We start from the raw sequence: 13,118 nt of genomic DNA, 5'->3' as shown, positions 1-13,118 counted from the left end.
TAAGCAACTCAGTGAGACCCCATCTCTAAATAAAATACAAAATAGGGCTGGGGATGTGGCTCAGTGGTCGAGTGCCCCTGAGTTAAATCCCCGGTGGCCCTCTCGCCAAAACAAAACAAAAAACAGATACTAGAGCACATTGGAAGCTATCGATGTATCTCCATGTACTTGTATAATGTCCTTCCTAAAAGTCTACCCTTGATTTCTTCCATTTTTCTAGTTAAATAAATACAATTGCTTTTTTCTTATAAAATGAAGACATATTTATTGGAAATTGATTCAATAATTCTTCTCTCTCGTCATTCCTTCTTTCATTCCTGTACACTATTATAACCCTGAGGATAGAGTCCCTTCGGATTTATCAAAGAACAATTAAGTGTTTTACATAACTTAGGTATTAGGTGAATTTTGTTGTAGTCCAATTGCTCTTCCAGTTCTCTGAAAACTGCAATTCAATATAGTATACATATGACAACTTAAGTTCATCTATTAAACTAACCAGCTCATCACTTCCCTAATTATAATATAATATCTATTTCTGTATTTTCCCCTTTAAATCCATTAGCTAAAATTCACAGGCTCCTCCTGTACTTCACTCTCCTATTCTCTAGACACACTGTAGCTTTATTCAAACCTTTCACTTCAGCATCCTACATCTTGTCCTACACTCTTAATATGGTTTCCAACAGGTCCTGAAGATACTGTGGTTGGTCTCACAGAGTCAGACCTGGCTCCTGTGATATAAGGACCCACCCTTGCAGGGAGGGGCACTTCTTTAGAGAATTATGATCACTTTTCCAATGGAGTGCAAGCCTTCCTGGCACAATATATATTTCCATTAACCTTACCAATGTGCTCTCCAGACCTTAAGTGTTCCCTACTCTGTCACTCACACATATACATCTATGCTTCCGTAAGGAGGAAAGAAAAGAACAGTGATTTATTGACTATGCAAGAACCTGCAAAAGAGCTGCAGCCAAACTCAGCCTGGGCTTGGGGGGCACATACTTTCGGTCTCATCTCCACAGTCCATCTCCCTGGGAAAGGGGCTGAGGGTCACCTCAAGACACATGGTGCAATGGGATTGAAAGTGATCAAACCCCACGGTATAGGGCCTCTCCTCGTTATTACTAAGGTGATTAGGACAAAAAACCCCTTTCAGATGGCCAGCAAATATTCTAATAATAAACATAGTATAATACGTTATATAATAAAAAATACAATGCAGTGGATTTTATATGTATCATAAAATAAAAATATTATAATATTTTCATAATGATTACATCTTAAACACATAACACATTAACATGAGTGCATTTAAACCTTTCAAGAAATAACACTTTATAACACTTTGAGATACAGAGGTGATTTCAGCATTTAACAACAACAACAAAAAGTAGTGGTGATAAGCTACCAAAATGGAAAGCACCTTACCTGCCAGTTTACACTTTGTAGCTTGGAATGCGAGTGAACAGAACTTTGGGTTCAATTTGTATGCTTTGCTCTTTTCAACATTTTCACTAAAGCCATAGTCGACGTAGCAGACCTAATGATAAACAGCAACCACCATGACGTTTAGGTTCTAAGTTCTTTATCCTCACTTAAAAACAAAAACAAAACTTTGATACATTTAACTGGCTCCATTTTATGCCACAATCAGCAGGAAGTGGTTTGCAGACAGCTGCTCCCTGAAAAGAAGCCTCGTAATCTTGAATGGCACCCACCTCCCACCAAGCACATGTGTTGATGGCTTGGTCTCCACCACAGCAGTATTTAGAGGCAGGGCCTTTGGGAGATGACTGGATCATGAGGACTATGACCTGATAAATGGATTAATCCACTTATGGATTCAAAGCTTAATGGGCTATTGGGGGTGGTGAAAACTTCAGGAGTTGGAGCCTACTTGGAGGAATGAGGTCATTGCGGGAACCCTTGAAGGGTATTTTGTCCCTGGCACCTTCTCTTTTTCTCTCTACTTCCCTGCTGCCATAAGTTGAACAGCTTTGCCCACCCACATCCTGCAATGATCTATGCCTTACCACAGAACAACAGTTAGGGCCAAGTGACTATGGACTGAAACTTTTGGAGCCACGAGCCAAATAGATCCTTCCTCTAAGTTGATTATCTCAGGTATTTTGCCATAGCAACAGAAAGCTAACTAACATACAGGGCTCTTGGTTCCAGCCCCAGTCTGTTACTTAGCACCTTCCTCAATGGGAAGAACATGGACAACTCCAGGCCTTGCTGACACTGGTATCTCGGCAGCACACTTATCTGGTTCTGCCAACTCTACTGCCCTCCCTTCCCCCACCTTCGTTCTTGTTCCAATGCTAGCTTAATCTTAGTCTTCCTCCTGTTCCTTGGGGAGCAGCAGTTGTTCCCAGAGAGGGTAGCACATCAGAGTCTAGATCCCCAAAGCAGTATTTTTGACAGCTTTGCTCTCATTATTTACCAATGTGCTCTCCAGACCTTAAGTGTTCCCTACTCTGTCACTCACACATACACCTTTATGCTTCCATAAGGAGGAAAGAACAGAACAGTGATTTATTGACTATGCAAGAACCTGCAAAAGAGCTGCAGCCAAACTTAGCCTGGGCTTGGGGGGGGGATTTTATGTAAATGGACATAATACCTTTATTAATTTATTTCTATGTGGTGCTGAGGATGGAACCCAGTGCCTCAGCCACTGTGCTTCCAGGGCCTGAGATGTTTCTGACAGTGACAGCAATGATATCATGACCAGACAACATGAAATTCTACACTGGAAAAATATATATTCTTGTTTGGTTCAGGGATGTGAAGCTGGGTTCAACCTTCATCCAGCTCAGCAAGGCTTGTTGTACATATTTGCCACAGTTCTGTGTTTTCAGGACTCCTCCTCACAATAAGCATAGATCAGTAAAAGCCTAAATGCTATTTTTAGTGTATATATAGAACTTTCTGTTGACAAGGACCACATAAACACAAAGTCTTTAAAAAATCTAGATATATTAAATTGCGGTTTAGAATGATAATTAAGAATCTGAAAGTGTTGAAAACCTAGCAAGCTTCTCCAATTAAAGTAGATGCGTAGATGCTTTTTTTTTTTTTTTTTTTTTTTTTTAAGTAAAACAAAAGAACAAAAACTGGGACAGAGGCTTGGCAGGAAAACAAAGTGAACAGGCTAGCTTCTTGGCACCTAGATCATGGCACAAATCAAAACTTCTCTCCAGCAGTGAGTCTAAGGAAAAAGAGAGGAGGCGGAGAAACTGCTAACTCTTTCCTGGACCATGTGGTAAGTGGGGCTGTGGCTGGTCTGTCCCCTGTGGCAATGCTTCTTAGAGTCCACACTTGATTCAAGGCTGCCGGGGGCCCAGAGTGCTGGCGGCCCAAATTGCTGGCAGGGTCGCCATAGCAGGTGGCTAGCCATTTAAGTGTACAAGTTCATCTCTCCCCTTCTAAATTAGCACCTGTTCTCGCTTCTCATAGACCTCAGGAGCCAGGCAGCTTTCACTTCCTTTAATAGCTATAGCCACACACAACTTGGATTCTGTTCTTCCCAGACCTGAAATGGAGATAGTGTGGTCTGACTATAGGACTTTTGAGAGCATGACTCCTGGGAAATTCAGGATGTATTCTCAGCCCAGCAAAAGATTTCTCCAAACTCTTCAGAGTGTTTCTGTAATGTCTGTGGCTTGCTTCTTTTTTTCATTCTTATATTAAAAAAAATTGTAGTGCCATGTCTTTATTTATTTTTATGTGGTCCTAAGGATTCACACATGCTAGGCAAGTGCTCTGCCACTGAGCTACAGCTCCATCCCTCTTTCTTGTATTTGAATCATGATAACATGTATTTGTATGGCAGCCACAGTTTATAAAGCACTTGTCCCTGGATGGCCCTGCGTGACTGTCACCACACTCTGCCCTATATCCTGTGCTCTGCAGTTTCTAATGCCCTGGGAAGAACACCAGCAAGTTCACAAAGTTCAGGTATCTGGCTCTGTTTGTGGTTCTCTGGCACCATCAAGTGGCCACAGGTCTTAAAGCCCCACTTGAGAGTCCTGTTCCGCCTATCCGCCAAGGACCTTGCAGTCAGACAGCAAGCCAAGAGCTGCCAAGCCAAGTGCAGCTCCAGAGAAACAAAGTTCATGTAAAATAGTTAGGGCTTCTCCAGATAATGGGAGAAATCAGTCAGCGCCACCAGGATGTAGAGAATGAGATGAGTCAGGTTTGCTACAACCATCGCTGACTTAGAGCATGCTACTGTCAAATACAGAGTTACTTTTTCCTGTTTCTAACAATTCGCTCTCAGTAGATTGTAGAGTGGGCATGTCCTAGTGGAATATCTGCATTATTTATTGTAAATACTGTTGTACTGTTAATGTGACACCAGGACTTATGCAAATTCTTCTCGTCATAAGAAATCCCTATCCCTTAACATGGACTAGCTTCCACTGAACTCCCTAAGGACAGGAGGAGAGAAATGGCCAGAGGTATAAGCTTATCTAGCAAAGTTTGGGGATGGTTACCCCTTATCAACTAGAGACCCAGAGGAATAGAGGGACCCAGACATGGGCACACAAATACAGGCAGGCAAGAGAGCCCATACTACAAACATAAACTCTTTGCTTTCTCTAGTCCAGTGACCAACTTGGTCCTTAGCTTTTTCCAGATTTTTCTTTTAAAACTTATCCAAGTATAATTTACACTGAATAAAAGATATTGGAAGTATGTAGTCTAATTTGACCACTGAACAGTCCATAGAATCACTACCATAATCAAGATACTTCTTCTCACTGCCCCCACAGGGCTCCCTCTTCCCCTTGGCAACCAGTTCCTTTCCATTTCGGTCCCAAGCAACCACTGTTCAGATTTTATCACTGCAGATGAAGCCGACCTGTTCTTAGATGTCACTTACATGGACTTATGCGAGATTTATCCATGTCATTATAAATAATTAATATTATAATATTAATGCTTCATTCCTTTGATTGTTTTTTTTAAATTTTTTTTTAATATTTGTTTGCATGTGGTGCTGAGGATCGAACCCGGACCGAATGCATGCCAGGCGAGCGCGCTACCACTTGAGCCACATCCCCAGCCCATCATTCCTTTGATTGTTAAATAGTATTCCATTGTATAAATTAACTATAACTTTATAACTTGTTTATGTATTCACCTGTTGGTGTTGTTCCAGATTATTAATAATAAAGCTGTGGCAAACATGTATAACAAGCCTTTTTGTGGATCCATGTTTTCATCTCTCTTCTATCAAATGCTCAGAGGTCATACGATAAGTCTTCAATTGCCAATCAGTGTTATAGTTTCAGATTTTTAAAGTCAGTCAAATTTCTTAAAAAGTTGTGTCTCTAAAGATTCAATTAAGGAATTTTCTAAATTTCTCTATGAATGGGAATGTGGCTATTGGCTGGGTGACCTTACTTCTGGACAGGGCCAGGGCCTCTCTTACTTATGGAACAAACTGGGTATGAAGCACCAAGCTTCCCTCCCTGCCCTCCTGCTGTGTGTGGGCAGGAGTTGCAGCAGGGAGTAATTGGTGGACCAGAGCCTGGTTCTGGGGTGGGCTGTTTGCACTCAATGGTACACATGGATTATGGCCAGAGGGTGAAATGGCAAATGGAATTTGGTTTTAAACTGTGGAATAGGGGTTGCTGAAACAGAAGCGGGCTTTCCTGTTTGCAAATCCAGAGAGAACCCTAAGATCTCTAGACACATTCCCCTGACAGCCTGAGAGTCTTCCACTCAAGCAGAAGGAACTGTGAGACTGGGAGGCGAGGGGCACCTGCTCTCAGGCAGCACGGCGACACACAGAAGTCTTGAAGTGCATTTTCGCTTAACGAAAAGGAGACATCTTAACAATCAAGAAAGAAAAGGTCCTCTTCTCCTCCTCCAGATTCTCCAGAACTTAGAGGCCTCTCTGCCTGATAGATCCAGGAGGCAGCCCTATTCAAAGGATAATTTCCAAATAAAGTTTTTACCAAGAAAGGAAGACATGACACAGTAAAAACGGCAGACAGTGATCACGATACAGCAGAGATCCCACGTAGTTCCTCTGCACACTGTATGGGGAGCTGTGAGGCCGAGGCACCACAGCCCTCAGGGAAACTGGGACTGTGGGCGAGAGAGTCCTGTTTCTCTGACCCTACACTGAGAGTGAGAAGAGGCAAGGGGCAGAGGTGACCCGAGATGTGGCCAGGCTGGAAGTCAAGGAGCCTGCTGATGGTGGAGGGCACTGAAGGAGCCCTCTGACCTTTCCAAGAGGACTGAGAGGGTGACCCTAGGAGCAGCTCCTGAGAATTGCAAGAGTTCTCGCTAAGAGGGAGAGGAAGAGTGGCGGCTCTCTGATCATTCCTTGAAGAGCTGCCCAGAGGGGGTCAGTATGGGGAGAGAGCATACACACCTTTTCCTGATGAGACGGTGGGTTCTGTGTATCCTTTTCATGTGCTTTATTTATTTGTTTTGTTAGCAAACTCCTGAGACATAACATGCCTACCACTGACTTAAAAGCTGACAGGGATAATCTTTTACTGACATTACTTTTTCAACTTCCAGTGAAAACTATGTAGGATTAGATTGGAAAGGACATAAAAATGAGAAGCAACATTTATATCTGAAACAGAATAAGGTGTGTGTCCCTGTGATGCCATGACACAGCAGACGGTGCTTGCCTTTAGCTTGCTCTCCTCTACTGAGATGATCTGTGCACGTAACCAAGCATCTTCCTCAGCATTGACTGCCAGCAGCTGCCCAACGTGCACGGCCTGGACTGGTGTGACATTAGGGTTCTTACTGTAATACTCCTTCATCTCATCTTCCATTAACTCCTGAGCAGCAGAGTAGTCTTTGCCCACATACCTGTATTAGTAAAAGGAAGAGAACATGAATGAAGCAACTCAGTGGGAGGAAAACTACAGGAATTCATTTAGTGTCACTCTGCTTCTTCTACTGCCATCATTGGTTCCAGTCTCAGACTTGTTTATACCAATGGTGGAGGCAAGGCAGGAAACATTTATCCCCTGGTAAAGCAAGTTTAGAGTATTATGGGGATCACACAAAACAAGACTGAGGTCCAACCCACCATGCGATGGGGCAGATGTTCCACAACCATTCAGAGAATCAGAGGATATAACAGCCCAGAAGAGGCCCCAGGGAGGACAAGGCTGAGGAAAGACCTGAGGGAGGAAGAGAGGAAGAGATGTGGAAAACAGACACTAAGGGAAGCCAAGGAAGTGGGGATCACCCTCAGAGCTCCACTAAGAGTACTGGGGATCTGTGTCCAATATTGAGAAGAGAATCTACCAGAAAGTTCTGCCCCCTCTAAGGCTGGCTCTGAACCTCACGCTCTGCAAAGCAATGAAACTTTACTAAGAAAAAAAAGCCCAGGGTAGGAACTAGCACATGCTAGTCCCTGGGCTCCAACACACAGCCTTGAACATACTGAACACAACAATATGACACACTGCCCCCAACTTAGTGAACAAATCACAACAAAATATTGAGTTTTGACACTCTCAAAAGAGGTGAGTGTATACTCTAAAAGGTCTACTTTCTGAGAATTATTTCTAGTATTATTTTCATTCATGCTCTAGCCCTTTCTACAGCTTTCCAGCATTGACAACTTCAGTCACCTTGTCCCAGTTTATGTCTCAAAACATACTAGCTTCTTTTCTGCCACAAGCAGGCTATTGTTTCTTGCCTTCATTAAAGGCCTCGTTCCAAGATATAAAACCTAGAAAATCAATGTGGATAATGAAACAGGAGCTATCTCAGACAGGAGATGGAGCCTTTTAACCACAAAAGGAGGCTGGGGCACACCACATCATAGTTCTTTGTACCGTTCCCAGTTTTTATTTATTGAGCTTTGCAGATGTTAAGGTGCTGCCTGGAATGCAGCTACACCCTGAGCTCTGGGAGGTCTGCAGTTCTGCCTAAGTACCCATTTCCTGGAGTCTCAAGGGCCTTGGTAGCACTGCTCCAGCCCTGGGAGCTCAAATGGCAGAGCCTGGGCTGCAGCCCTGAGGTGGCAGTCTGCCTGGTACAGGCTCCTGTAGAGAAGAGGGAGGCAGGGAGAAATGCAGGTGCTCTGCTCTCTGTGGCAGCGAGGAGAGTAGAATAGCTACATGGCTGGGGTGAGGATAGAGAATGAGAGTGAACAATGACAAGATTACCTGAGCAAGGAGGCACATAGACAAATTTTACAAATTCTTTACAAGTTTTACAAAGTTAATTTCTGAGACTGGAGACAAAGATTCCCATATTTGACCTCGGGATTCTGCTAAAGCACCCCTTGAGGACCTTTATGAGCCAGAAGCCCAACTTTCAGGGCCTACTTACTGACTGCCTAGGTGAAGAAAATGGGGTACAACAGGGTACAGTCTGGTCAGGGTCTGCCAACTCTTAAGGAGGGGGACCAATGACCTAGGGTCAACCTAACAGTAAATATGACCTATCATGCTTGCTGATTGCCAGCTGTCCTGCTGAACACAGACTCCAGGATTTGAATTTACATTGGACAAAGAAGTTTAAGTAATCTGAAGACCCTGGAACTAATAATCCTGGAATAGTTTGGAACCCTCAATTAATGTCTTAGAACTGATCCAGATTCCTGCCAACCTTTCCTTAGTAATGTCAGAAATCACAATTGACCAGCCCAGCACTGGATGATCTCTGACAATGGCACCCATGATTACTGGTAATAGATATCAAAGAACCCTGTTGTAAGTAGGTTTAAGTTTTCTTTACAACATCAAATAGTAAACATTAGCAATTTGCCCCTTGACATCTTTACCTCAATCTATTAGTGGACCATAATGGCACTCCCTAGCCTTCCCTGAGCTATGTTTATCATTAGGCCATACCACTCCCAGAATAAACACTCTATATGGTCACTACCCCTGTATATAAAACAAGCCCTCTCTAAAGTTGCTTCTAGCTTGAGCATCCCAAGAAACTGGGTCAAACCATTATCGACTCAAGACTCAGATTATTCATAGAAAGCAAGAGTTTTTATAATTTTTAGCTCTTCTTTTATTGAAGGAGTTTGGTTTTGGTGGTCTTTCTTTGGGCTTTTCCCGCTTGGCCCCGAGTATCTGACAGCTCAAACCACAGGGCCATTTGGGCTGAAGGAACCTGGATTCTGTTCTCCTTCAGCCTTTTCCTCACCTGCCAGCCACAGCTATACCCTGGGCTGGTGCTCCGGAGCTTCACCACAGAGGCTCCCATTCTTTTTCCTGAGCAGGAAACTGAAAATTGTAATCGCTCTAGACTTTCCATGTATTGCACAGTTTCTCCAAATCCAAGGCGAGTGCCTGGAGCTGAGCTGTTTTTTGTCATTCCAGTTATCATCAGCCACTTGGGGACTGACTCCTCCTCCCTGGCAATGATACTGAAAGGCTCATGTTGCCAGAGCACCTCTGGGTCCAAGGGCTAATGGTGCTGCTTAGCTATTCTGACTTTTAGGAAATGCTACATACCATAGACCCTGATGAAATGATACTACCCAGTCGGGGGTGGGGGTTGCTTTTCCTATGGACTAGAATGCTTTTGACATTGAATTTTTTTCAAGCTCATTTTTATCATCCTGATTTTTTAAACAGTTGGTCATCATTTCTCATAAGAATAGTTGTATGTTTTGAAATTTAACAAATATGTTATTATACTTCACTATAACTCTAGAAAACTAAGAATGTGTTATCTTTCCTCTGATCCCCGGCATCCACAAGCACAGTCAACAGTACACAAGCATCCTAAAGAATCAGAAAATGCAACTTGCCTGATGACCACTTCATTTGTGTTGCTCAGTTCAACCACCAACACAGACGGGGATGCCTCGGTCGGAATCACCAAAGGAGGGACCGTTATGTCCTCCATGAAGGTTTCGGAACTTTCAGCAATGTTTTTTTCTAACTGCAAATATTCTTGTTCAATCATAGTCTTGATATCATAATCGCCTTGTGCTTGCCCTTCATCCTTTAGGATCTGGTCAGTGGGTGATGGAAGTTTAGCATAGAGAATGGCCTTCTGGGGATTTCCAGAAATGTAGTCTATGGTACACACATCAGAAAGCAAGGCAAGATTTTTTAAGGCATCCTCAGGGAATTTTACTTTGTACACGTCCTCAAATGCTTTGGGGAGTGCACTAGCCCAAAGGCCACTGGTGTACTTCACCAGCAACTCTGCCACTTTCTCTTTGATGTCCATTGGCATGACTGCTCCACTTCCTTTCAATGGTGGTGTGTGTTTGGGAGCAGGTAGTGGGGATGGAAGCACTTTTTCAGTGTCCTGTTCACTTCTCAAAAGCTGCTTTCTCTTAGCTGGATAAAGAAGTGAATCTTGACCACCACTGCAAGGTTTTTCCACCTGAAAATTTTAAAGAAAGTAAAGGACTGACATTTCAATGACTATAACTATTTGAAAACACATTAGTGCATTTTATATTTGTTTGCAATGTTGTTTTCAATCGGATCACACATAAAAGCATGCATTTTATTCTTCTCAGTTACTATGATTTTAATGCATTGCCTTCTCCTGAAAATAACATGAGCCCTGTTCCGTAAATAACAATGAAAATAAAACAGTATTAATTTCCCTTATGAGGCATCCAGTCTTCAATTGCCTAGGAAACCATGAGTGCTTCTGCCCTGTTTTAAGTGTTCTGCTCATTTGGCTTTTCTGCCAAATTCAAAGCAACAGCTTACAAAATGGACTGAATCCAAGGTGAAACGAAGCTATGAACAGGTATCATCACTGTCCAGATTAAACCACTGGGAAGAACATCAGGAAATATTAAGACAAAATAGGAATGCTCTCTGTCTTCTTTCTATAATATCCCAAGACAACCCTCAACTTTTCATTATTTAGAAAAAGATGCCCCAAAGACAAGGTACAATTTTTTACAATCACCGTAGCGTAACACAAAGTTAGCTGAAAGTGCTGTCACTACAATGAACAAGTGATTTGTATGCCATCCAATTTCTAATTTTATGTGCATACCATGTGTGAGGGCAGAGCTTGATACATTTTTTTAATGTAAGAAAGATAAGGAAACTGATGTATGACTTCATTGTTTTAGTTCTAGACCTTTCTACTGCTAGTCCAGGGGCTGGCAAACTACAAACTACAGCTTTGCTAGCAATGATTTTTGTATTTTTAAAAGGCTGAAAAAAATCAAAAGAAGAATTATTTCATGATGTGAAAATGATAGGAATTTCAGTGTACATGAAATCTTGCTGAAGCACTCTCATGCCCATCGGTCTATTACCTGTATTTTGCACTACAGCTGCACAACAGTTGTGACAGCCTGTATGATGTATGACAGCTGCACAGCTCTAAGACATTCTAGAGCCTGAAAAACCCAAGACAGTTACTATCTGGCCCTCTATAAAAACAGTTTCTTAAACCCTGTATGAGGGAGGCCATTAGACTGAAGTTAATATTCATTGCCTTCTGAAATATTCATATTTTATCAGGTCCTATTCAGCTATTCCTTAGCTGCAGTTTAAGCCCTGAGGAAGATCCACCAGGGTAATAACACAAACCTAGGGGCAATCCCACCCTCCCAAAAAAGAGTATTTAAGGATGCTGAGTGGGCAACTTTTAGTAAACTTTTAGTAAATGCTGACACCATTCACTTCTCCTTACAGCTTACAAAGAACACAGATGTGCCTGTGCAAAGAAAGATACCACCTTGTCACCAGAAAAGTGCTTTAATAGGTCAAAAGGCACAACTTGATATTAAAAGATTCCCTTTATTCAGTCTGACTATACATTCTAGATGATACATAAGCAAATTATATTAATACAAGTGTAAAACATTAGGTTTCCCCTCCTCATTCTTCTGCCAATGTGTTTCTTAAGTTTTGAGGAATGAGTAAAAAAGTTCTTGCATGAAAAACATAAAGCAAAAATGACAGCAGAGGGCTCTATGCCCCCTCTACCTGCTGCAAGAACTTCCTGCCACCATTTGTGGACTCCTGCTGGCACAAGCTCTGCATGGTATGTCAGTTAACTGTCACTAATTTATGTCCTTAAAGTTTAGCCACAGGAGCACAGATATTTGGTGAGTGCTCATCCTTCTTTCCATGGTTAGTCCATTTCTTGAAAGATAGAGTCTAAAAATGCCAATAGGCCCTATGCTTTAAGACGCTTGATAAGGTACAAAAATTTAGATTGGGTAGCCAAAGGAGGTTTGAAAAACAAACTTCTGCCACATGATAAAGAAAACCGAATCCTGCGTGAGTGATTTACTTGCAGAGAATCCCAAGGAGTGTAGTCTGAGATCCAGACATGGCAGCACTCTGTATCCAAAGCCCCAGATGAGTCTGCAGGGCCCATCTTAAAACTCTTACTTCAGTTCTCATCTCCCAACCTCCTCTCAGGGTTTTCTCTGGAGTGGATAGTGGAGGCTAATTCTAATTTGGGGGACAGACCATCTTATTCATCTTAAATGACTTTCATAAGCCTCATCCCCCAACTGTCCATATGGCTTCTTCTAACCCATAAGAGGATAAAAAGATTCTTCTGCTTAATGATTCTTTTTCTTTCCAAGGAGTCAACTAAGAATATGGGATGCCTCAGTGTTTATTCAGTCTGCCCCCTTCCAGTCTCAAAGCCTCAATTCCCATCTGTGCCTCAGACGTCATCAGGACCAATGACTTAACAAAATGCCTAACTTTAGCAAACCTCTCAATATGATCTCTGAATATAACCAGTACAACAAGATCTTCCAAATAGGATGATTATTATTATTATTGTTATTATTATTTAGTGCCACTGGGGATTAAACCCAAGGCTGCGCTACCCCTCAGCTACATCCCCAGCCCTTTTTATTTTTGAGAGAGAGTCTCACTAAGTTGCCCAGGCTGGCCTCAAATTTGATCTTCCTGTCTTTCAGCCACCAGAGTGGCAGGGATTACAAGGTGTGTGCCACTGTGCCCAGCTTGAAGTCATTGTCTTCAACAGAACACTATGATCACTTAATATGTGTTGGTGCAGGGTAGGAGCAGAATTCTGTTTATTCTGGCCTTTATTCCAGGATAAAGTCCACTGGAAGTGCTGATAAGCTTCCAGGTATGTCTGCAGCACTTAAGTCAAACTTTACCAATCAGCCTACAAAGCAA

General features: G+C 42.4%; 1 protein-coding gene across 2 annotated transcripts in view; it reads right to left on the bottom strand.

Moving 5' to 3' along the window:
- The window catches only part of Tdrd7 (tudor domain containing 7), a 67,167-nt gene that overhangs the window by 23,551 nt on the left and 30,498 nt on the right, over positions 1-13,118 (bottom strand). For both annotated transcript variants that reach the window (XM_026379699.2, XM_026379700.2), the window contains 3 exons: positions 9,773-10,359; positions 6,669-6,855; positions 1,435-1,546 (listed from right to left, as the gene is read on the bottom strand). In XM_026379699.2, the coding sequence (XP_026235484.2) occupies positions 1,435-1,546; positions 6,669-6,855; positions 9,773-10,359 (886 nt within the window). The remainder of the gene's footprint in view (positions 1-1,434; positions 1,547-6,668; positions 6,856-9,772; positions 10,360-13,118) is intronic.

This window comes from Urocitellus parryii, chromosome 4, assembly GCF_045843805.1.
Source record: "Urocitellus parryii isolate mUroPar1 chromosome 4, mUroPar1.hap1, whole genome shotgun sequence".
In the NCBI taxonomy this organism is placed as follows: domain Eukaryota; kingdom Metazoa; phylum Chordata; class Mammalia; order Rodentia; family Sciuridae; genus Urocitellus; species Urocitellus parryii.
This window is presented reverse-complemented; position numbering and strand designations above follow the sequence as displayed.